The sequence below is a fragment of the Myxocyprinus asiaticus genome, chromosome 20, assembly GCF_019703515.2.
Source record: "Myxocyprinus asiaticus isolate MX2 ecotype Aquarium Trade chromosome 20, UBuf_Myxa_2, whole genome shotgun sequence".
Classification (NCBI taxonomy): domain Eukaryota; kingdom Metazoa; phylum Chordata; class Actinopteri; order Cypriniformes; family Catostomidae; genus Myxocyprinus; species Myxocyprinus asiaticus.
In genome coordinates this window covers 43,478,518-43,502,299 of record NC_059363.1, presented here as the reverse complement: position 1 = coordinate 43,502,299, position 23,782 = coordinate 43,478,518, and the positions used below count along the sequence as shown (strand labels likewise).

At 37.2% G+C, this 23,782-nt stretch overlaps 1 protein-coding gene across 1 annotated transcript in view; it reads right to left on the bottom strand.

Moving 5' to 3' along the window:
* Nucleotides 1–23,782, bottom strand: part of LOC127410936 (vam6/Vps39-like protein) — a 68,312-nt gene that overhangs the window by 36,200 nt on the left and 8,330 nt on the right. The window contains exons 4-9 of the mRNA XM_051646210.1: nucleotides 16,815–16,857; nucleotides 16,520–16,614; nucleotides 12,517–12,615; nucleotides 12,339–12,431; nucleotides 11,616–11,799; nucleotides 4,702–4,822 (exon numbers count right to left, since the gene is read on the bottom strand). Of these exons, the coding sequence (XP_051502170.1) occupies nucleotides 4,702–4,822; nucleotides 11,616–11,799; nucleotides 12,339–12,431; nucleotides 12,517–12,615; nucleotides 16,520–16,614; nucleotides 16,815–16,857 (635 nt within the window). The remainder of the gene's footprint in view (nucleotides 1–4,701; nucleotides 4,823–11,615; nucleotides 11,800–12,338; nucleotides 12,432–12,516; nucleotides 12,616–16,519; nucleotides 16,615–16,814; nucleotides 16,858–23,782) is intronic.

Below are 23,782 nucleotides of genomic sequence, written 5' to 3'. Positions count from 1 at the left end.
AAAAAGGGGAAAAATCGACAAAAAAAATACCAAAAAAAAAAAAAATGATAGAATATCTACGTTTTTTATTTTGAATGGTAAACAACATCGGTTACATTTCAATAAGTTACATAGACCACATGACAATGGAGGTTTAGGCCTCCACAAAATTGAGTTTTATTACTATGCTTTTAATCTTAGACACTTGGTCCATTGGTGTCTTCCACCTGAGAGAGCCCCTCCCTGGTACAACATTGAACAAGCGGTCCTTGCCCCAATTTTACCATTGCAAAGTCTTTTTTATTAAATTGCCTAGAGAAGTAAAAATGCATCCCATTATTTCACACTTACATTCAGTATGGACAAAGGTTTCCCGTATGTGATTGGGCCTTAACAGCTCTTAAGAGGCTATGGGAAAGAAATCTGAACTTGGTATTGGAGGATGGGTAGTGGGAAAGAATTGTAAAAAAATGTTAAAACTATGTCTAGGGATGCAAGGGTATGCCTTATTCAGTTTAAGTTTTTCATCATTTCTACTGGACTCCCTCTAGATGTTTTAAGCTTGGTTTAAAAGACACACCTACCTGCTAGTAATGGCAGTTGGAGGATGGAGACATAGCCCATGCTCTGTGGTTTTGCACTAAGATACAAGAATTCTGGGTAAGAGTCCAGCATTTTATCTGTGAGAGGTTTTAGATACTCAAATTTCATTCTGCCCCAGACTATGTATGATGGGGCGTTTATTAAAGTAGGTGACAAATATACAAAAAGCTAGATCCAAACTAGTGTAATGATTGGCAGACAAATAATTCTTAGAGGATGGAAGTCAATTGGCACTCCCTCATTTCAAGAATGGTTCACCGAATTGGGCAAGGTGGCGGCATTCGAAAAGATGTCATACAAACAGTTTGGCAGATTAGATGCATATGGTTATAAATGGGACAAATACATGACCTTTCAGGAAGGCTCTCGGTGAGGGCCATGTGGAGAGAAACCCTTTCTCTCTCTCTCTCTCTTCGTGTTTATATGTGTATACTCAAGCTTGGACCACGGGAATGTTTGTTGAGGATTGGGGTGGGGTTGGGGATTGGGAGGGGGACAGGGAATTAATGGGGGTTAAGGGGGATAATGGTTGACTCTGTGCATGTATATTTTGCTTTGTTCTGTGTTATGTTTGAGAATCAACCAAAAAAAATTATTTGATCAATTAAGCTTATCGATTGTCGATTAATTAATTTCAGGGTAAATGTGTTCTGAAACAAAGCTAGCAGACATTGATTTGGGTGTCTATACAGTCACCCTCCGCTAGAGGGTGCTTGCAGGCTGCATGTCATTATCTGGTTCACAGAAGAGGACGCACAGATGCCAGAAGAAGCGGGCTCAATGTAAAAAGTGTTGGAGTGTTTCTCTTTAAATTAACATTAACGGTTTCTGCACAAACCGTGATAGTGTGTTAAAGTACTTAAAGTACTGTTGATCTCCTAGTTTCATCCCAACCTATAATTACGTCAGCAATTGTCGGAAAAGCATGAAGGTACATTCAGCTGACATCTCACCATCGTCACCTTAGAAAAGGAATGTTAAGTACTATGTTTAAGCAGCGATAGGGTGATATACTGGTAGACATGATAAACCGGTAGAAATCTACCAACCGGTATATATTTTGGATTATCGTCTCTATCGCGGTAATGCAAAATTGCCACATGAGAAATGTGTACAGCACATAACACGCACGCATTACACACTCTGTCGGATAAATGGAGGAAGGCAGAGCGACTGCTCTTTCCTCAAATTCATTTGAATGAGAAGATAAAAGGAGATTACGAAGGGAAAAGTGCGTCTTCTGTGGTGTGGAATTGGTTTGGCTTTAGAAAACTTGATACTGAGCAGAAAACAACGATTTGCAAGGTTTGTTCATTGTGTATGTCCAGGGTTGGGAGGGTTACTTTTGAAATGTATTCCACTACAGATTACAGAATACTTGATGTAAAATATAATTTGTAACGTATTCCGTTAGATTACTCAAGGTCAGTAATGTATTCTAAATACTTTGGATTACTTCTTCAGCACTGGTAGATTTTTTCACTTGTTTTGACTATAAAAACTCTGCCAGTACAGTAAGACAAAATACCTAAATATCTTATGCAGTGTTGTTTCTAAAACAAGATAAATCAAATTGATCTTTTTTAAGGATTTTTAGATATTTTTACAGGAAAACAATGCAAAAATGATCATCAAGAATACGATTTTTGCCCTAATATCAAAGGTCTTACTAGAAAAAAAGAAATTATAATCTAACGTGAATTTTATTGATAAAAAAAATATGATCGTGCCTGGAAACATGTGCATGTAAAATGGCTAGAAATAGCATTTTATCTTAGCGTAAAGCTGACAATTTACACAAGGTTTATTTCTATTTCTTCTGCTCCAAACTTACTTCAAACTTACTTCTCTGTCTGCTCGCATGAATGTAACACATCATAAGAAAGTGTTTCACCGCTGTTCAAATGCTCTTTGGATCGCATCATTTATATGTATAAATGTTTTCCATCTGAAAGGACTAAATATTAAATGAAACAAATGACAATAAAATGCAAAGTAATCTCTTCAGTAATCAAAATACTTTTTGAATGTAACTGTATTCTAATTACCAATTATTTAAATTGTAACTGAAGTGGAATCCCGTTACATGTATTTCATTACTCCCTAACCCTGTGTATGTCGATATATGTAAATATCCATGTGTGCGTGTCTATCAATGGTCAGGGCTTCTTGTGAGACTGAGAGAAATGATGAAACAAATGGTTTTTCACTGACAGCTGCACATGTCATTAGACGAAAAGCATGTCTAGAACACAAGAAAACGTCACTGAATCTGCTTCTAAGGCCCGAAATTTCGCTTGAGCGACCATCAAAGCAAATTCAATGAGATTCATTCCACGCTCCTAACATGCCTCCCATCCAAACACGTGCAGCTGTGTTTTGTGCGAGTGTTGCATGGACGCTTAATTTGAAACACGCAAGTGCGCGCGAGTGTTGAAGGCATCCCATTCCCTTCATTTGTGCTCCTGTGAAAGTGCAGATCACACCTGCTACTCATTCTGGTTTCTCTCAATGTCATGTGGGTTTTTAAAATACATATCAAAACCCTTTCTAAAATTCAGTTCAAATGATGTTTGATATCAGGAAACAAACCATCCATACCGTATTTTCCTTCAGATATTTTATATTTTCTTTACATAGATTCATAAAAACACTAAGAGCCTAATTAAGTGTTTATTTATATGTTATTTTCTTTGTTGCATTGCTTTGAAAAGATGTTAAGTTTTTTGAGGAAACTTATAAAATAATAATAATAATAATTATTATTATTATTATTATTATAAAAATAAAAAGAAGATTAGGGCACATCATCAGACTGAAATGTGACAAAAAATGTTTTACTTTATGTTTGTCAACTTGTAAATAAAGAGAAAATTATATAAGATGAAGTAATTTTCATTTATAAAGTATTTAATTCACTGACTGGATAACTCAAAATTACACATTGCGACATGGCTTAATATATAATACAATTTTACAGATTTGTCAGAAAAAAATTTAACTATATTGTGATATATATCATTATCGTGATATAAATAATATTCTTTTTATTATTTTTTTTTATAATAAAAAGTCCAACGGTCTGAAATATCCCATGATCCACAAAGTGAAGTTTTAGTCAACTTAAATATGCATAAGTAATATATCAAGTTATTTTTAACAGTAGCCTAATTCTTTAACAGTAATTAAACAATTCACAGATTTGTACTAAATACAGCCTAAATGTATTTAAATACACTGAACTAAGTATATTTTAAGAGGAAAATACCAATACTTACATTACTTTAGTGTATTCATGTAAAGTATTTTTAAACAACAGGCTACATATTATTAGGAGTCCTGCATGTGCGTTTTGCAATATTAACGTTAACGATTAATCAATTAATTGATCGTTAATTTACACAACAATCGATTATGAAAATGTCTAAAAATTCACATCCCAAAGCTGTTTATTAACCTTTTAGTAAAGCTCATTGTACAGGTGTTCACAGCTCAAGCCAGAAAATCATAAAAAAAACATTCATAAATAAAAAACAGTGTTAGCGCATTGTTAATATCTTGCGGTATTATTTTCTCATCATTTTTCATCAAAATTACTGTATGTTGTAATTAAAACTGTTTGATTATTGTCATGATGCCTCTTTTTTATCTCATCTTCATTATAGTTGACATAATAAAATAAAAAAACCTTTGTGAACCAACATTTTCATTCATTAATTTTCCGTTGACGAGATTTACACTGGTTCTGGCGGCCATTGCTAGAGGAGAAATATCCCTGTATAAGACTATGTACCCTTTAGTTATCTGCTGAATTAGCATTTTTTCTAATCAGGAAGTACAGACTGATGGCTGTCTTCAAGCTGAAACCATCTCTACACCAGAGGTCTCAATGAAAACAACATTGAACATTGAAAAGGGAAGTGTGTTAGTGATTTGCCACAGTATACGTCAAGCTGTATTAATTGAGTAGCGTTTGTTTGTGTCAGTTTAGATCTTCAGTCAGAAAGGATTGGGCATGGGCACTTCTGCTGGAAAGCAACAGTCCATCAAATATTCAAATGTTTACAACGTTTACCTTTAAACTGGACTAACGTGTGTGCGTGGGAAGTGATATCTTACCCAGCGGAGGTGATGAACCGCGGCCTCTGTAGCTCTATGCTTTGAACCAGCAGTCTGGGCTCAAGGGTTCGGATCTCTACATAACGCGGCAAAACTGCAATGATGTACGGTGGCTGGTGCGCTGAAGGCAGATAAGAGAATGGACACATGTGAGACTAGTCATAAAACAATTCTAACACAACATCTTGTCACTGTTCATTAATACCTACAGCCCACAAAAGAATCAAAGGGCCATTGATACAGTGTATCCAGAAAGTATTCACAGCGCTTCACTTTTTCCACATTTTGTTATGTTACAGCCTTATTCCAAAATGGATTAAATTCATTATTTTCCTCAAAATTCTACAAACAATACCCCATAATGACAACATGAAAGAAGTTTGTTTGAAATCTTTGCAAATTTATAAAAAAAAAATAAAAAAAAATAAAATAAAAAAAAAATCACATGTACATAAGTATTCACAGCCTTTGCCATGACACTCAAAATCGAGCTCAGGTGCATCCTGTTTCCACTGATCATCCTTGAGATGTTTCTACAACTTGACTGGAGTCCATCTGTGGTAAATTCAGTTGATTGGACATGATTTGGAAAGGCACACACCAGTCTATATAAGGTCCCACAGTTAACAGTGCATGTCTGAGCACAAACCAAGCCATGAAGTCCAAGGAATTGTCTGTAGACCTCCGAGACAGGATTGCATCGAGGCACAGATCTGGGGAAGGGTACAGAAAAATTTCTGCAGCATTGAAGGTCCCAATGAGCACAGTGGCCTCCATCATCCGTAAATGGAAGAAGTTTGGAACCACCAGGACTCTTCCTAGAGCTGGCCGCCCGGCCAAACTGAGCGATCGGGGGAGAAGGGCCTTAGTCAGGGAGGTGACCAAGAACCCGATGGTCACTCTGACAGAGCTCCAGCGTTTCTCTGTGGAGAGAGGAGAACCTTCCAGAAGAACAACCATCTCTGCAGCACTCCACCAATCAGGCCTGTATGGTAGAGTGGCCAGACAGAAACCACTCCTCAGTAAAAGGCACATGACAGCCCACCTGGAGTTTGCCAAAAGGCACCTGAAGGACTCTCAGACCATGAGAAACAAAATTCTCTGGTCTGATGAAACAAAGATTGAACTCTTTGGCCTGAATGGCAAGCATCATGTCTGGAAGAAACCAGGCACCGCTCATCACCTGGCCAATACCATCCCTACAGTGAAGCATGGTGGTGGCAGCATCATGCTGTGGGGATGTTTTTCAGTGGCAGGAACTGGGAGACTAGTCAGGATCGAGGGAAAGATGAATGCAGCAATGTACAGAGACATCCTTGATGAAAACCTGCTCCAGAGCGCTCTGGACCTCAGACTGGGGTGAAGGTTCATTTTCAAACAGGACAACGACCCTAAGCACACAGCCAAGATAACAAAGGAGTGGCTCCGAGACAACTCTGTGAATGTCCTTGAGTGGCCCAGCCAGAGCCCAGACTTGAACCCGATTGAACATCTCTGGAGAGATCTGAAAATGGCTGTGCACCGACGCTCCCCATCCAACCTGATGGAGCTTGAGAGGTCCTGCAAAGAAGAATGGGAGAAAATGCCCAAAAATAGGTGCGCCAAGCTTGTAGCATCATACTCAAAAAGACTTGAGGCTGTAATTGGTGCCAAAGGTGCTTCAACAAAGTACTGAGCAAAGGCTGTGAATACTTATGTACATGTGATTTTTTTTTTTTTCATTTTTTTTTTTTTTTATAAATTTGCAAAGATTTCAAACAAACTTCTTTCACGTTGTCATTATGGGGTATTGTTTGTAGAATTTTGAGGAAAATAATGATTTTAATCCATTTTGGAATAAGGCTGTAACATAATAAAATGTGGAAAAAGTGAAGCGCTGTGAATACTTTCTGGATGCACTGTAATCATCTGGTGCAAATATTGAATGTTGACATTATATTCATATTGCCAGCAAAATCATCATCAAATTAACCAACACAGTGAATATCGTAATGATTTTAATGCACCTTTTATTAGGCAAAAATCTTTCTGAAGAATTTCATTAAACTAGTTTTGTGATCCTTCATTGCTAGCTAAATATAGCCTATTGAATATCATCAAAAGGCCACAAAATATTCAGTTCTAATTTTAGCTTTATTACACGGCTCAATGGAATAGTCTATATTGACTGGTCAATGGCGCCATCTAGCGGTCTGATATATCAGAGTACCAACGGCATATTCACGTTTCAGACCGCTCATCCGGTTACCGCAATATTGCGAGCCATCTTTCCTGTTTCTTGGATCACTGTGCGTTCTCTACAAGTAAGCTAATAAAATTATTTAAACTCAAATCAATGTTTCATGCGCATTTATTTATTTATTTGGCAAGTAGTCTTACAATGAGCTGGATAATGAGCAGTCAGACAGTCATTAATTACAAAATAAACCACCAGAACTCTGACACAAAACGGAGGTGGATTTTAGCTGTCCAGTGATTTATTTCTTCTTACATAATTACATAATTTCAACGCAAATCAATGTTTCATGTCCACTTATTTGGCAAGCTGTCTTGTAATAGGCTGGTTAATGAGGAGTCAGATGATTATTTTCACAGAATAAACACCAACAGAACTCAAACCAGTGGTTGATTTCAGATGTTCAGTGATTTATTTCTTCTCAATTACATAATTTCAACTCAAATCAATAGTTTATGTCCATGTATTTATTTGGTTAGTAGCTGTGTAATAAGTGGGATAATGTACAGTCAGCCAGTTGTTTTCGCATGATACAAGACCTTTATATGCCAAAAATATCTTATTACAGACAACATCAACACAGTTTCATCAACACAAGCTGGAGCAATAGTAATAGACTTGCACATGTGGCATATTTTAGGAAGTCAAATCTGTGATCTAAATAATCTTAAGACCACTAGTGGCTCAGAAGACCTCTACAACATGTGGGATAGAAAAATCCAGCTCAAACCAGAGCCCAGAACATGCTAAGACTCCAATCTGGACGAGACAATACTGTGAAAGCCAGAGCTCTTCAATAACATACTCATCTGGATGTTTGACAGTTACTCTGCAGTGATGGAACAAACACTGTTGTCTTTCCATTCTTCCAGAACTACATTATTCTGTAACTGTCTCTGGGAACTACCCAGCATCTCTATTTCTACACTTATATTTGCAATTTAGTTAAGTTACTCAACATATTATCTACTATATACAGTATATTAGGGCTGTTGCTTTAACGTGTTAATTCAGTGCGATCAAGTTTATAAAAAAATAACATGTTAAAAATATTAATGCAATTAATCATGCCCCCGGACCAAAATAAGGAATGTTCACCATGTTTTTACGAGTCACGGTCAGCGGGGGCAGTAAGCGCAACTCCAGCTGAACAGGCAACAAACCACACTTACTGACAGCAGACTGCACAAAACCAGGACACGTTCTTACGTTCAAACACAGATGGTTGTAGCGCAATTCCGAATGTAGGGTTCTCGATATGCATTTTTCTAGGTTTTAAACTAGATTTAGCATCCTAAAAATGCAGTGCTTATGATGCGACACAGGGCTGTTTCTGAGCATTTCAGGGCCCTAAGAAAGATCCTACTTGGAGGACCCCCAACAAATCTGAATATATTAACTTAAAAACTGAATATATTAACTACACAAAACACAATAATTATACACAACAGGACACAACTGCATAACGTTAGCTAACTATTTGTTGCAATTTAATACATGACAAACAACTCTCTCCTTGCATTTACATTCTCCCTTCCCTGTCGGGCCACAAGGGGGCCCCCTTTAACTGTCAAATTGAGACATAGCAGCTGCTTGATTCTTACTGGCAGCTAGGGCTGGACGATTTGATGATATATATTGTGGCGACGATATAAAGTGTCAATTGATAGAGATTTTGCTATATCGCATCTATCAGTGGATACGCTTCATGTGAGACTGAAACCAGGCTTGAGCGGCGAATGAGTTGCTGCTGGTAAAATTTGCGTGTGTTGGTTTAACGGCAGATTCACTAAAGGAATTATGCACTGCATGCTGATTCTTTGCAATTCTGATTTTGCAGGCCAATTCTGAGCATTCTACAGCGAAGAATGCAGCAGTCTACCGTGATCTGAATCACTCTCAGCATCACTGTGATCCAGACACCTGAATCATCTCTTTAACAGGCACATCTGTACTTCTCCATCACTGGATGAATTATTGCTGATATGATCAAAAGGAAGTCAGGAAAATGAAGGGGAGCTTGTTGTTAAAACAGGTGCAACATCTGTGGTTTAGGTTCACAAAAGCCAACAGATTAGAAATGTTTTAATTTTTTTAACTGTATAATCACGTGTGGTAAAACACCTCAAATCTGTTTTACCACCTCAAAATGAAGCACGCTAAAGTATATAATGAAAGACGAAAGATGCGCTCCACATTATTTCCATGAATTAAGTGTTTATAAATATATTTGATTTGCAAGACATGTTATTTTCATGGTATATTTTTTTATACTAAAATTATGTAATATTTTCTGTTACTTTGCTTTGAAAAGATCTATATAAAAGATAAAAGATACTTTATTTTTTAAAAGAAAAATATAGTTAATAATTACAGTATATAAATAATATAAGTATAATAATATTGGTCAACAACATATCAGACCAACATTTGGCATAAGGTGAAATTCAGTAGTGTTTATTTTATTTTTAACTTCGAATGTTTGTCAAGTTCTAAATAAGGAGAAAATTATATAAGAGGAAGTAGTTTTCATTTAAAAAGTATTTATTTCACTGACTAGATTTTCCAAAACTAGGCATTAGAATATGGTTATTTATTATGTTAACCAATTTTTATTGGTTTTCCAGAAAGAAAAAAAAATACTATAATGTGATATATATCGTTATCGTGATATAACATTACTCATATACAGTAGTGATATAAGATTTTGGACATATCACCCAGCCCTACAGGCAGCATTTAGTATATTTAAAAATAAACAAATAAAATAAAATGTTTATATTTTTTATTCTTTGTGGGGCCCCTCGGTGGCTCGGGTGCCCAATTTACCGCTTATAGGTAGAAACGGCCCTGAAGCGACACAACTTTAAAAGCATCCGTCTGACGCATGTGTACATGCACACGTCCTTAGAAAAGCCCTTAGTCTACCTCGGAAAGATATTCAAGTTAAATTGCTAAATGGATTGATGTGGACTGTAGGCCATTGATAGACTTTTGTTCAGTGAAATGGAAATAAATAATATATTGCTTTCTAAAGCCACATTTTGTATTGTTTATCAATGCTTTTCTCATCTGCCACAATAAAGTAATGTATTTTAATTTTATAAATGATTATGTTTATTATATATTATATTTAAATAATTATTTTATTTGGGGTCCTTTCTCTGCAAATATTGATTACAGTATATGCGATTAATTTGATTAATTACTCAGTACATCATCGATCAATTGATTTACAGCCCTACTATATATCAAATATATATATATATATATATTGTTCTTATACAATTTAGAGTCTATATACTGTATAGTTTATTTGAAGCATCAAAAACAAGTAGAGGTATGTTCATCCACTCTTGGTGACAAAAACAAAACAAAAAAAATAACTACTACAGTACAAAATGGATTCATGGATCCGTGAAAATCCCAGGAGATCAGCAGTTACAGAAATACTAAAACCAACCTGTCTGGCACCAACAATCATGCCACGGTCCAAATAATTGTGATCAAATTTTTTTCCCCATTCTGATGGTTGATGTGAACATTTACTGAAGCTCCTGACCCGTATCTGAATGATTTTATGCACTGCACTGCTGCCACACAATTGGCTGATTAGATAATCTCATGGATGATTGCTGGTGCCAGACGAGCTGGTTTGAGTATTTCTGTAACTGCTGATCTCCTGGGATTTTCACGCACAACAGTCTCTAGAATTTACTCCGAATCCAGTGAGCAGCAGTTCTGTGGACAGAAACGCCTTGTTGATGAGAGAGGTCAACAGAGAATGGCCAGACTGGTTCAAACTGACAAAGTCTACAGTAACTCAGATAACCACTCTGTACAGTTGTGGTGAGAAGGATATAATCTCAGAATGCTATTCTGAGATGAGGGTTGGCGCTGTTTTGCCGGCACGAGGGGGATCTACACAATATTAGGCAGATGGTTTTAATGTTGTGGCTAGATTTTTAAGATTTATATGTGAAAACTAATATATATATATGATTATATATATTATATATGATGCTCACTTCACAGTTTTCTTAATATCTTTAATATATTTTTAGTTTTCAGTTGCATTACGCTTACATGTTGCCAAAAGTGTGGCGAGTAATAACAAAAATTTACTAGCCAATGGCGATTCTTTCTCTGACTTGTCCATAGAGGGTTGGATGTATTAGCTACTTTTTAGAAGTTCCTCTGTTGTGAATTCCTCACATTTAGACAGTTTAGTATATTGCATTAGATGTAGCACGTTTTTAAGGAAACCGTATATTCCCAACACAAGTTACCAATTCTGCCTAGCGTGTAACTTCAAGTTCACTTGTGCATTCGCTTCAGTCTGTGCAGATGTCAATTTTACTATTACGTTTATGTTGTGGATATAGCTGATTAATCTTACATATACAGGATGTTTAAATGAGGTAATTAACCCGTTAGGAAATTTCTTGTACAGTAACAGACATTTTCATCAGTAATTTTGGTTGATGAGATTAACAATTTGTACTAGAGAACAAATAATTCACTTAAATATGAAAACAAATGGAGATCAACTAAACTCTGGTGGGCCATATTCATATTATTTTAAAAGTGACTGAACCTGTTTGATGATACATATTTGGCGAGTTGCTGAGCTAATGAGAACTTTGTTGAAACATGTTCATTAAGAGTGACATCATACCCATCGCTACAGGGATGTCTGTCCAGTTAAGGGCACACTTCTGAGTGCAGACCCCTTCTTCATTCAAGACAACCGTGAGGTCATCCTGGCCCACTGCTACTTTCCCGTCAGCCAATGGGGCCACCAAAGGTTCCAACTGTTTACCTGTAGGGAACAACTCCTTGACGGAGCCACGTCCATCCATCTGAGAAAGAAATATTACATATTTATTTTTAATTCAGTAGACATCCTATGACATTCACTTATATTTGAAAACAAGTGTTGGGGAGTAACTGACTAACAGAAGCGACATAACTACAAAGTTTCAACAGTGTTACAGTAGCTGATTCATTGTGGTTAATCAGTTTGTTTGTTTGTTTGTTCATTTCCACAAATCTGTTAAAAAAGATTCACTGATTCATTAAAAACATTGGGTAGCATTCTACTATGTCTTGTTTTACTCAAATGCTGCTGTTCATCACTATTTTTATGCAGATTACAATTGTGTTTTTAGATTATTAAAATGTACCTGTTCCAAGTTTATGTGCTAAATAAATATGCCTCAGATTCTCCCTTACATGGCTTCAATGTTAGCTACTTTTTGTTAGGTAGCCTGACTGTTTAATCCTTTTTAAATAATGTGGAGCAAGCAGCTTTCCCAACATTGTTGGAACCAAATAACCATTGATGATGGGCACATTCATGTCATTACTACCTCTACCTGTATTTGTTCTTTTTACTTACCCGTATCAGATAGTAGTCTCGTTTGAAGCCCACACATATGGAGTTTTCACACCAAGCCATGGACTTAGGAATGTCTGGAGCGGTGACATCCCCCTGCAGCAGTGACCAAATATGATTTAGCCTTCAGTAATGGACAGACCATTCGAAAATTATTTGATATCTGTGCTTCTTAACCAACCTGTAATTCATGGAACTCTCTGTCCTTCCAGTAAAACAGCTGAATTTTCCTCTTGACTGCAACGCACATGCGCAGTTTGGCCTCACCTGAGCTGGATTGCTGGAGAGACAGAGAGAGAGAGAGAGAGAGAGAGAGAGAGAGAGAGTGAGAGGGGGGAAGAAGGGGGACGTGGGGATCAGAGACAGATTAACTATGTTCTGATAACCTGAAAGCCTCCAAATAATATTTGTCTTAAATTTTAAAGACATACTACTGTATATCCATTTTTTTTTATCATTTCAAAACCTAACAACCAAATTGTTGTGAAAAGTTTAGCTTTAAAAGTGTGCTTGTGCTGTCTTTCTTTTTAATAGATGCCACTTGCTCTGATATTTTGTTATCAAATGCAGTGACATATATATCTTTTAAATTAGAGTTAATATATTTTTTACTTTGTGCAACTCCAGGTCCACTAGGGGTGTAATGGTTCTCGGTAAAAAACCGATCCGTACGGTTAGCTACTCACGATTCGGTAAGCTTTGGCACCGCGGTTCACCTCAAGTTTATTGATGCATCTGGAGCACAAGGTTTTGTGAAGAAAATAAAGCATCATATAGACACGCACAGTTACAACCTCCGCTCATGCACCTGAATGGATCTGTAGATGGATACACTCCACCTGTGTTTCACGTGGGTCAACTTGATGACATCACTGTTCTGCAAGCGTTGTGTCAAGTTGAAAATGGCAAGTGGAGAAAACGAGCCGCTGATGGTCAAAAAACGTTTACAAAACAGGCACTGTTTGCAGACATCGCTCGACACAAGTGCCATATACTGGTAATAACATCGACATATGATCATTTACGGCGAAATACCCGGGGAAAGATGAGCCGAAACTGCATACACTCCCTTTCGTTTTTAAGCAGGCACTCAGTGCTGATTCGGACAGGCATAAAACAATAACTAAAGCGATTGGGGTGTTCATTGCCAGCGATATGTTTCCCTACTCCGTTGATGAAGATGTGTGATTCCGCGTGTGATTAAAACACTCGAGCTGCGTCACAACATCCCTCGTATCCATTTTAATAGCAAAGATCCTTCTGTAGTGATGTACAGCTTCTGAATATTGAATATATGGGCAATAGAGTTTGAAATGCATTTTATGTCGATGTATGTAGTGTAATAGTGCAGGTATAAAGTTAAAATGTTGATTTATTAATTAGAGAAAAGGGTTTTTTGTTAAAGACCCAGTGAAAATTAACCATAGTAATATTGTAGTAACCATGACTGCTGTCACCATGGTTTTCATTGCAGAAATCATGGTTTTGATTCAATTAACCATGGTTTCACAACAGTAATACTGTAGTTTCCATATACTAACCATGATTATACTATATATTGTAAACAGGACAGTAATCATGTTGACTTTGTGGTTACTGTGTTTTTACTAAAAATACCATAGTTAAACTATGGTTACTGTAAAACAATGATTTTTTATTAAGGGCAAACCTGTTGAAGTGTTTGTTACCAAATAAAGTATTCTTACTTTGGATTTGGCAGTAATGTTTCTTTTTTTCCTGAACATTGCAAATACCGAACCGTACCGAAACCATGACCCTAAAACCGTGATACAAACCGAACCATGAGAAATTTGAACCGTTACACCCCTAACGTCCACATGTGTGGACGCTGTATTTGGCTTTGCTATACGCAACACATAATTTCAATTCATTTAAACCGACCAAATACTGTTAACAAAACACTCTACACTGTCATTTAAGGGTTAAACTTCTGGTGAGCAGCATCACATGGTACAACAGCATAGCATCGATTTCCGTGAAGTGCTCCTACAGGCACAGCACCAACAAAAGTGCCACTGGTAAGAAACCTCTACGTTTTTTTATTTAAACCTGTTTGGTTGTAAAGAGTAGCATCTCTAGTTTTGTTTAATATGCCAATTTAAAAAAAAAAAACATTCATTTTTCACGCATCAGTGCGCTAATAAACATGATGTCCACATATGTGGAAAATTGAACCTTATCCCCTCAAAAGTAAAACAAAACAAAAATTTAGTTAATACATTTTAGTATATTTTACTTTAACACTGTACAATAGGGTTCTACTCATTAACATTAGTTAATGCATTCCTAAATATTTACTGTGCATTATCACATTGAGAATCAATGAGTTCATCCAAAAGCTGAAAACTTTTGCTCTCAGAGGCTTTATATGGAGTTGATTAAAACAAGGTGCATTTAGAACTTTTCTGAGACCAGTGCAGACAGACAGCACACTGGAGGTTAAGTCATTCACTAAATAGGGGCAAGGGAGCATCCTATAGCTCTCTCTGCAGCTAAGTGCATTCACTCCTATAATCCGACCAAAAGTTCAGTTTCAGGCTGCAGATGATGTTTGACCCACTCAACATGTTTGCAGACACGGGACAATGATAATCAGTACATAGATTCAGAATTTTATAATGCTAAATTTAAATTTTAACATGGTTGGCAGTGATTGGATGATTCTGGCCATTAATTTTATATAAGAAGGATTTATTCAGCTTTATAGGAAATCAGCTGTAACGTCTCAAAAACATGAATAACCAACATTCCTGAAACATAATCAACAATTTGATGAAAAAAAAATCTGACTTTCAATGGCTTCGTATTATTTAAAATTTTACAACTTAGTACTTGTCCACATATGTGGACATCAATTTTTAGGAAAACTATTTGCTTTAGAATTGTTTTAATTTTTTATTAGATGCTTATAGTTACAAATCAAAAAGGTAAATGGAAAATATTACTTGCTTTATACTGACAATCCCCTCCCTGTGATTGTGCTCTTGGAAAAAATTAATCATGGCTGACTGTGAATAGTTTACTTTTCCAATGGCATTGGTAAATGTGCACTTGATTTTGTGTGATGCTGCATAGTCGAAGCTAGGTGTCTGCAAACATAAACATTAATATCACTGAATGCACTTTTAAGAATGGGCTGAATGTCCATATACTTTTTTACCATGACTGCATATAAGCAATACTAATTAATAAACATGGTTTTTCCATGTTGAATCAACCAAATTTCAGAAAATTCCTCGGCTGATTTTTATTTTAATTTTGTTAGTACTTTTTATGATGAAAGCCAAAATATTAAATGCCATGGATCAATATTTACTAAGTAATCCATTATTTTGTAGAGGCAGGGTCAAATGACAATTTCACCTAGGATTTAAATAAGATTAAAATAATGGCAGTGTTATTATTTTATTTTTACACAGAAATAAGTCAGTTGAGTTCAGCAGCCTTTGTTGCATTACAGTCCAAAAAGGGGAAACACTTTCAAAATCAAGATTTTGACATTATTGCTTTATGTGAAAAAATCTAAATGAATAAAAAGGTACATTTCAAGTTTAAATATTATTTGTACTTTAGACCATTGTCTTCTTAGACAAGAAAAACTAGCTTCATACCATGCGACCCACAATTTGTTTTGAACACTGAAAATAGGTAAAACGTAACAATTTATGGATGGAGTCACACTGAGAGCCCCATATATCTGGGATTTAACTAAATACAGAGCCTTAAACATGAAGCTACAAAAAGGAAGGTTTGTTTTGAACCAGAATATAAAAGGATAATAAGAAAACTTTAATACATCTGGAGTTATAAGCACTCCAACTTTTGAAAAACAATAAAAACTGATTTTATTTTTTACCATATTGGACATTATTGTAGTATAATGCAACAAGAGGTGCTGAAGTCAACTGATTTTAGCAATAGACTTACCTGTCTCTGTGCAGAAATAAAAAAAAATTCAACATTTATAAGGTTTTTGTTTTGACCTGTAGTTTTGCTCCAAAATCATAGCCGAAATTTGTCATTTTGACCCCCTTCCACAAAATAACGGATTACTCCTTAAATATTGATCCATAGCTTTAATAATTTATGTTTATTCATCATTTATGCTTATCTTTAATTATCAAAAACAAAATTTGAGCCAGGGATCTTTGTTTGTTACTTACCTGCAGGTCACAGGCAAACAGTGTGGCCCCTCTGGCTTTGGACACCACAGTGATCTGCTGGAACGTGAGTAGGTCATGAACGTGGATGTTATTTTCTGAAATGAAAGAGACCAATGATACTGCTGATACTGAAAATATATACTTCAACAAGTAACCTGACACCACATCAACATTTTCAACAAGTGCATAAAAATGTGCACCAACTTCCTCACATGCACCCTTAACAAGGTAAAAAAGATTATGACTTCACATCATATGACAATATGACTAGACCATTCTGGGATTAAATACTCACCCAACAGACTAACCAAAATCTTGTACTGGGATACCACGAACAGCTGTGAGAGGAGACAGATTATCAGAGAAGCCCAACTGATATGACAGAAAAAAGCTTGAATCATCTGAGTGACATAAAAACAGACTTCAGTTTAATTAACTGCTTAACTCTTCAGCTCTTCAAACTACAACTTAAACCTAATAAGAAACAAACAGTAAACAATGGTAACAATCTTTCCTGTAGTGGACTGAATTTTTCTTTATCTGCAATGCAATCATACTTTTGCAAGCCCTTTCAACATTTACAATTAACATTTAATAAAAATAATAATAAATAATAATAAATATAGCTGCAAGCAGCAATTAAGGAGCCAAGCACGTCAACCATTATTAGGCATAACAATGGCAAAAAAATAAGTAATTAAAGCAATCTGGTCATGATTTTAGGCAAAATGGTTGAAAAACCATGAATACTATCAATTGCATTGGGACATAAAAGCTTATTACTTTTGACCAACAGGTGGCGCGGTCAACAAATTGAAATGGTGCAGTTAAGATGACACATATAAATGTGGTTTAATGTATGGTATAGTCAAATATAAAATTATAGTTATTTCAGGACTGGTTTAATGTATAATATTGTAAAAAAAAAAAAAAAAATATATATATATATATATATATATATATATATATATATATATATATATAGAAAAGTTTTAGTGAGACATTATGCAATTTATCTTTATAAGTTTATATATTGATATGCAAATAAGCTACCATACAGTCTGAAACATCAAACTGTAATTACTTTGTGATAAATTATTTTAGAAAATTAAAACACCAAAGAGGAGGTGGAGTTGGAATGTATTTTTCTGAAAAAATTGAGTGTAATATCTTTCTTCCTGAGCTCTGGAGCTTACAATGTTTATTCTTTGTAGTTCCACATGTCAATTTGACTATTGCACTTTTGTACAGGCCTAATTCATACAAAACTGGCATATTTCAACAGCAGCTATTACATGCCATTGAAGAGATAGAGAAGCATGCAGGACAGAAAATAATCAAGGGAGACTTTAATGAGGACATCTTGACTTCATCTATATTTGTGAAATTAATGGAACAACATGGATACAGTCAACATGTACGTAATCCAACTACTGAAAAGGGTACGTGAATAGACCATGTTTATACAAAAGATATAGGAGGAAGTGTTGAAGTTGTGTAAACATACTATAGTTTTCATCAGGCAATAAATGGACATAAAGTGTATTAATGGACATAAAGATTCGACCGCCATAGAATTGAGAGGGGATAGGGAGGAAGACAAGACTTGACAGCTCCCTGGGGGAGGTTGAGGGTGTAGGGGAGACCGGATTGGCTGGTATAAGAGTTGATTAGCACAAGGTTCGTTTTTGGATTAGTTTGTTAACTATTAATTGATTACTGGGAGTCACATGACGCCATGCGTGGAGCGGACGTGTGAACGGCGAGCTCTGCGCACTTTGCTAATTTTATTACTATTTGTGTCATAAACCGGTGAGATTCGATACACCCTGATTCTTAACTGTTCTAGGAAGACAATATGTAAAAAAATTCAAAATCCTCAGGCTCTGGAGATATTAAAAGACACTTATGTGCTCAGGCTTATTCCCTGAAGCAACAGACCGAAAGCCCCGGACTCAATTAAGACGGTGAACTGAAAGAAATCTGGCATGAATTGATGAATGTGTCGGCAATGCTGACGAAAGTTGTTGCAGATTTGGAGGATCTTGCTGTAATACGTCGGTCGATTACTTCCATGGAGACGAAATTCGCCGAGTTGGTTACAAGATTGTCGGACGTCGAGAGACGGATCGATTATCTGGAGTCATCGGAGAGGGAATTAGCTGCTAATCTGCTAGCAACCAAGGTGGATTTGGAACACGTTTGGGAAAAACTGGAGGATTTGGAGAATCATAATCGATGAAACAGCATCTGAACTGCTGGAATTCCTAAGCATGAGGAAGGCCGAGATATGGTGAAATTCCTAGACGAGCTCTTCCCGAGTCTGCTCGACATAACAGTCCCGGCTCGGAGATCCACAGAGGGAGACAGGCCCCGATCAGTTCTGGCCAAATTTCTGAGATTATCCGATAAATATCTCGTGTTGCGCGAGGCAAGGAGTAAAGGAAATCTTTCTTAGAAGAACCACAGCATTTTCTTGTTCCCAGACTTAGCAAATTTGTCAAGAGAGAAATGTGATCCATTCAAGGAATGCAAGAATCTCTTATATCAATGGAAGATCTCTTTGCACTGATGTTTCCGGCCAAACTGAGAATAGATACTAATGATGGCCGCAAAGTATTTACATATCCATAGCAATCGATGTCCTTCATAAAAGCATTGGAGCAAGCCATTTGGTGTTTCTCACGTGGCCCCCAAGTGAACTTGACTTGCTAAATATACACTTGACTGTCTGAGGAAGCTGGGCGCCATTTTGTTTCTTTTTGTGTTGGTTCCGCCTAGCAGCTGGAGTTTGTTTTGTGGAATAACACCCCTTCGGGACATTTATGGATGAATCTGCATGTTCCTTGAGTTTATGCCTCCAATTGGCTGGAGTTTCATTTGTGGAGTATTTTTTGCAGGACATTGGAAAGATTAAGTCATCTGTTGCACTCATGAACAGCCGGCTCACTGAACATTTGTTTGACTGTCCGAGGAAACTGAACAGATATTTTTTAATTTTTTTTTGCTGGTTCCGTTAGCGGCTGGAGCTTGTTTTGTGGAGGAACATACCTTTGATACAGTTTTGGGAATGAATCTACACATTCTTTGTGTTTATTTTCCCTATTGACTGGAGTTTGTTTTATAGATTATCTTCTGTTATGTAATTCTGTCTCACAAAATTTGTATAGAAACACCGGACTTGAGCAATTCGACAGCAAAGTTGTCGTGGGGGCTCTTGTAGGCGTGCATGGACTGTTTGAGTTTAGAGGGATGGACGTTGGTTGGCGCTGTCATGTGTGGGGTTAATGCGCACGTTTTTCTTTTTTCTGTTTGATTGGCCACATGATATTAATGGTGTGGAAACCTTGCATTGAAACTTGTTACATTAGTGCCATTGGTGTCGAAGCCCGGGAAGGAGGAGGCGGGAACCGGACGAAGCATCAAAGTAATGTTTAATGAAAAAAAACATAAATACAAACGCATTCAGGGCAGCTGCCTGTAGCTCTCTCTCTCCCGAACTGCCGTATCTCGTTGCACTTACCTCTCTCCTCGGCTGATTAGCCCAATTTTGGGCCAGGCGTGCATAGTCACGCCCTCCTCCTTGTCACAAACAGACACCGGACTAGTGTTACTGTTGTTGATGGCAGCAAATCTCCGCAAATACAAGTACTCCGGCCCTTCCCGAGCAAGGCCTGAAGCCTCGGGACAGAGTACCTCATGCAATTCCAGCCAATCTGCTGCTACTACAGGGCAGTTCGAAGATATAAACATGGCCTTTGAAGTGATAAAGGCAGACATTCTCTCCTCTCTGAGGTCAGATATTTCCTCTATAATAAAGCAAGAGCTGAAGTGTGTGCTAACTGAAAACCTTGAGACAATAAAATGTGAACTACAGGCAGTGAGGTCTGAAATTGCAACCAATGTTATTGCTAAATGCTCTGAAATCGAGCAAATTAAAGAGAACATCAAGGATATTGGGGAGGGGCTCTCTACATGGCCAGATGAGGTGGCTACTCTCCACCTCAAGCTAGTCCACAGCAGTATCCAAACTGCTGAGAGAGATGTTGCAAATGGATAGGAAAGGAGAAAAGGAGTTCCGGGATGCATATGAAGCAATGAAGTATGTGAAGAGGAAAATCATCCCAGAGACACAGAATGACGCCTGACAAGCATGCAGTACCCTTGAGGAAAGTGACATTGCTCGATAAGTATTTGAGCCCCTATACATGATAGTAATTTAATCTATGCCCCCATATATCCAGCTCAATGGGCTGGATAATATGATAACTGAGTATGGGTGAAGGGAATGGGTTAAGTGGGCATTTCACACGGTATGAGAAGATTGCACAACACATGGTATGAGAGGATTGCACAATTTCATAGAAATGTATGTATTTGTATTTAAATTGCTTCCAATTCAGATATGAATTGCCCAGTGTCATGTACTCCCCTCTTCCCCCAGCCTTAATTATCACATCCACAGTGTAAAATCCAAATGCCTTGTATGCAGTGACTACGAACACAGCTAAGGACTTAATTAAGAAAGAACTGCTACTACTTATGATGCTGTTGTTGCCATATACCTACTTCTTGTTTTGATGGTTCTGTAGGAGCTTGTGTGGAGGTATATATTAATAACCTTTTGTCCATATCTTGGTCGTATGCACAGGTAATTACTGGCACAAAAAACAGTTTAAGTAACTATCCGTTGGGATAAACAGAACTGTTCTCATAGCTGCTTGTTCTTCTTGTGCAGCTCGGGACTAGGACCCTAAAAACACCTGGCTATATCTATGCTCTTGAGTTCTATGAATGTTCCTTTTAGTTATGTTTACGCAGGTCCCATTGTTCCCCTGGGACCTCTCAGTGTTAAGGAAAGTGATGAGAAAAGCTTCGTCCTTGTGACTACAAACGTACAAATATTTTAGTTCTAAAAACTGAAACACTTTTACACTTTATACAGCTGCCTTTTTTTTCCCCTTCCTTCCCCTCCCCTAATATGTGGCCTCTATATTACACTAAATATATGTCCACATCTCATGATCATTAACTCAAACATACAAATATGTGGCTTCCCCACTTGCCAACCGCCCTTCTTCTTTTACAGGATAGAATGTGTCCCTTCACCCGTATATATAACAAACAATGGGGTCTATAAAGTTTGTAAGTTATAATGTTAAGGGCCTTCATAGCCCTTTGAAGAGGAAAAAGCACACCTGTCTGACGCTGAACATAAGAAACAAGAGATCATGGGCAGATAAAGTGTATTTTTCCTCTAGGCTGGATCATACAGTATGCCTCATTCATCAAAAAATCCAAAGCACGAGAACTTGTGGAGTTGGAAGGAAATATAAAAAGTGCAGAGGCAGAGCTGAAGCGCCGATATGTCAGCTGATGGCCTCAGAGAATTGACCCAATTGAAATATAGATATAATACTATTTTGTCGTGGAAAGTGGAGTTCTGGTTATTCAGGGCAAGGCAGTCATACTTTGAGTCAGGTGACAAAGCAGGGAAGCTTTTGGCTAGATATATAAAGCAGAGAGAGTCTTTTTCTACCATTCCCTCAGTGAAATCTGCTGGTGGTGAAATATTTACCTCAGCCATTGATATTAATAATGCCTTTAAAGAATTCTATATTGATCTTTATAGTTCCACGTCTTCGTCTACTGATGAAGATATTAGAAAATTTGTGGAACCATTAGATCTTCCTAAACTGACGATTGAGCAAAAAAACTCTCTTGATTCTGAGATAACCTTGGAGGAGCTTGACGAGGTAATTAAGTCCCTACCTACTAGCAAGGCTCCGGGGCCAGATGGTTTTGCCGCAGAATTTTTTAGATCCTATGCTACAGAACTGGCTCCACTTTTGTTAGAAGTTTATAATGTATCATTAAAGAATGGAAAACTTCCTCCAACCATGACACAAGCCTGGATCAGTCTGATTCTTAAAAAGGACAAAGATCCAAACGTGTGTAAAAGTTACCGTCCAATTTCCCATATTTAAATGCTGCCTCGAGCATATGGCAGTACCCAAGACTGTGTATTGGCAAGTCTCCTTTCTGTTGGCCGGAATGGATTGTGAGGGGGGTTGCTACACTCGGTGACCTATATGAAAGTGGTGTGTTGAGATCGTTTGAAAACTTGGTCCAACATTTTGGGATCCCCAGACCTCAGTTTTATGGGTATTTACAACTGCGCCACCTGCTTTGCACTATTTTTGGGAGTAGCACACATCCCCCTAAGGAGGCAGATGCTTTGGGAGAGGTGATTGCGGCTTTTGGAAAAGGTCATGAGGCATCAGTGTACTACTCCCTGTTAATTCAGAGTATGGGGGATGGAGCCTTAACTTCTCTCAAGAGAGTATGGGAGAAAGATTTCCTTCGCAGAGTGTTAAATATAATGAGCTATACAAAATCCAAAGAAGAGAAGTCATTGCTTCTATCACTTTACGCACATAAGGCAATATTTATTCCAAACTCTTGAATGGTTTAATTTTGGCCCCAATTTTATAAAATGGATACAAACACTCTACTCAAGTTCACTCGCCTCAGTTAGAGTTAATGGATACAGATCTGAGCACTTTGCCTTGGAACGAGGATGTAAAGAAGGATGCTCACTGTCACCCCTGCTGTTTACAATCAGCATTGAACCCCTAGCTCAACTTATTCGGGATGACAAAACAGTTAAGGGCATCACATTTAGAGAAGAAGAACATAAGCTTTCTTTATATGTTGATGATGTCCTACTTTTCCTAACAGAACCTGAAACAACAATCCTGCATTTAAAAAAGATCATCTCTCAGTATGGATATTACTCAGGATACAAAGTGAACATGGATAAAACTGAGGCCATAGATGTCAATGACCAAACCTCAAAACAGACCAAAATCATGAGTAGGTTTAAATGGCCCAAGGATGGTTTGCAGTACCTAGGTATCTTCATTCCCTCTTCCTTAGATCGATTATACGATGCAAACAATAAGAGAAAAAGAAAAAATGTAGCGAGGATCTGGATCGCTGGTCGGCTCTCCCTCTCTCTCTGATTGGCCACGTTGAGTCTATACGTATGAATGTCTTGCTGAGGCTTCTCTATTTGTTTCAGATGTTGCCTATAGAAGTCCCAAAATCTACATTTTAATATGCTGAATAAAACAATCTCAAAATTCATATGGCAAGGAAAACGGCCAAGAATACAGTTTAAAATAATACAGTTATCTAAACCAAAGGGAGGGCCGGGACTTCCAGATTTCAGGTATTACTTTTGGGCTGCACAAATGAGGC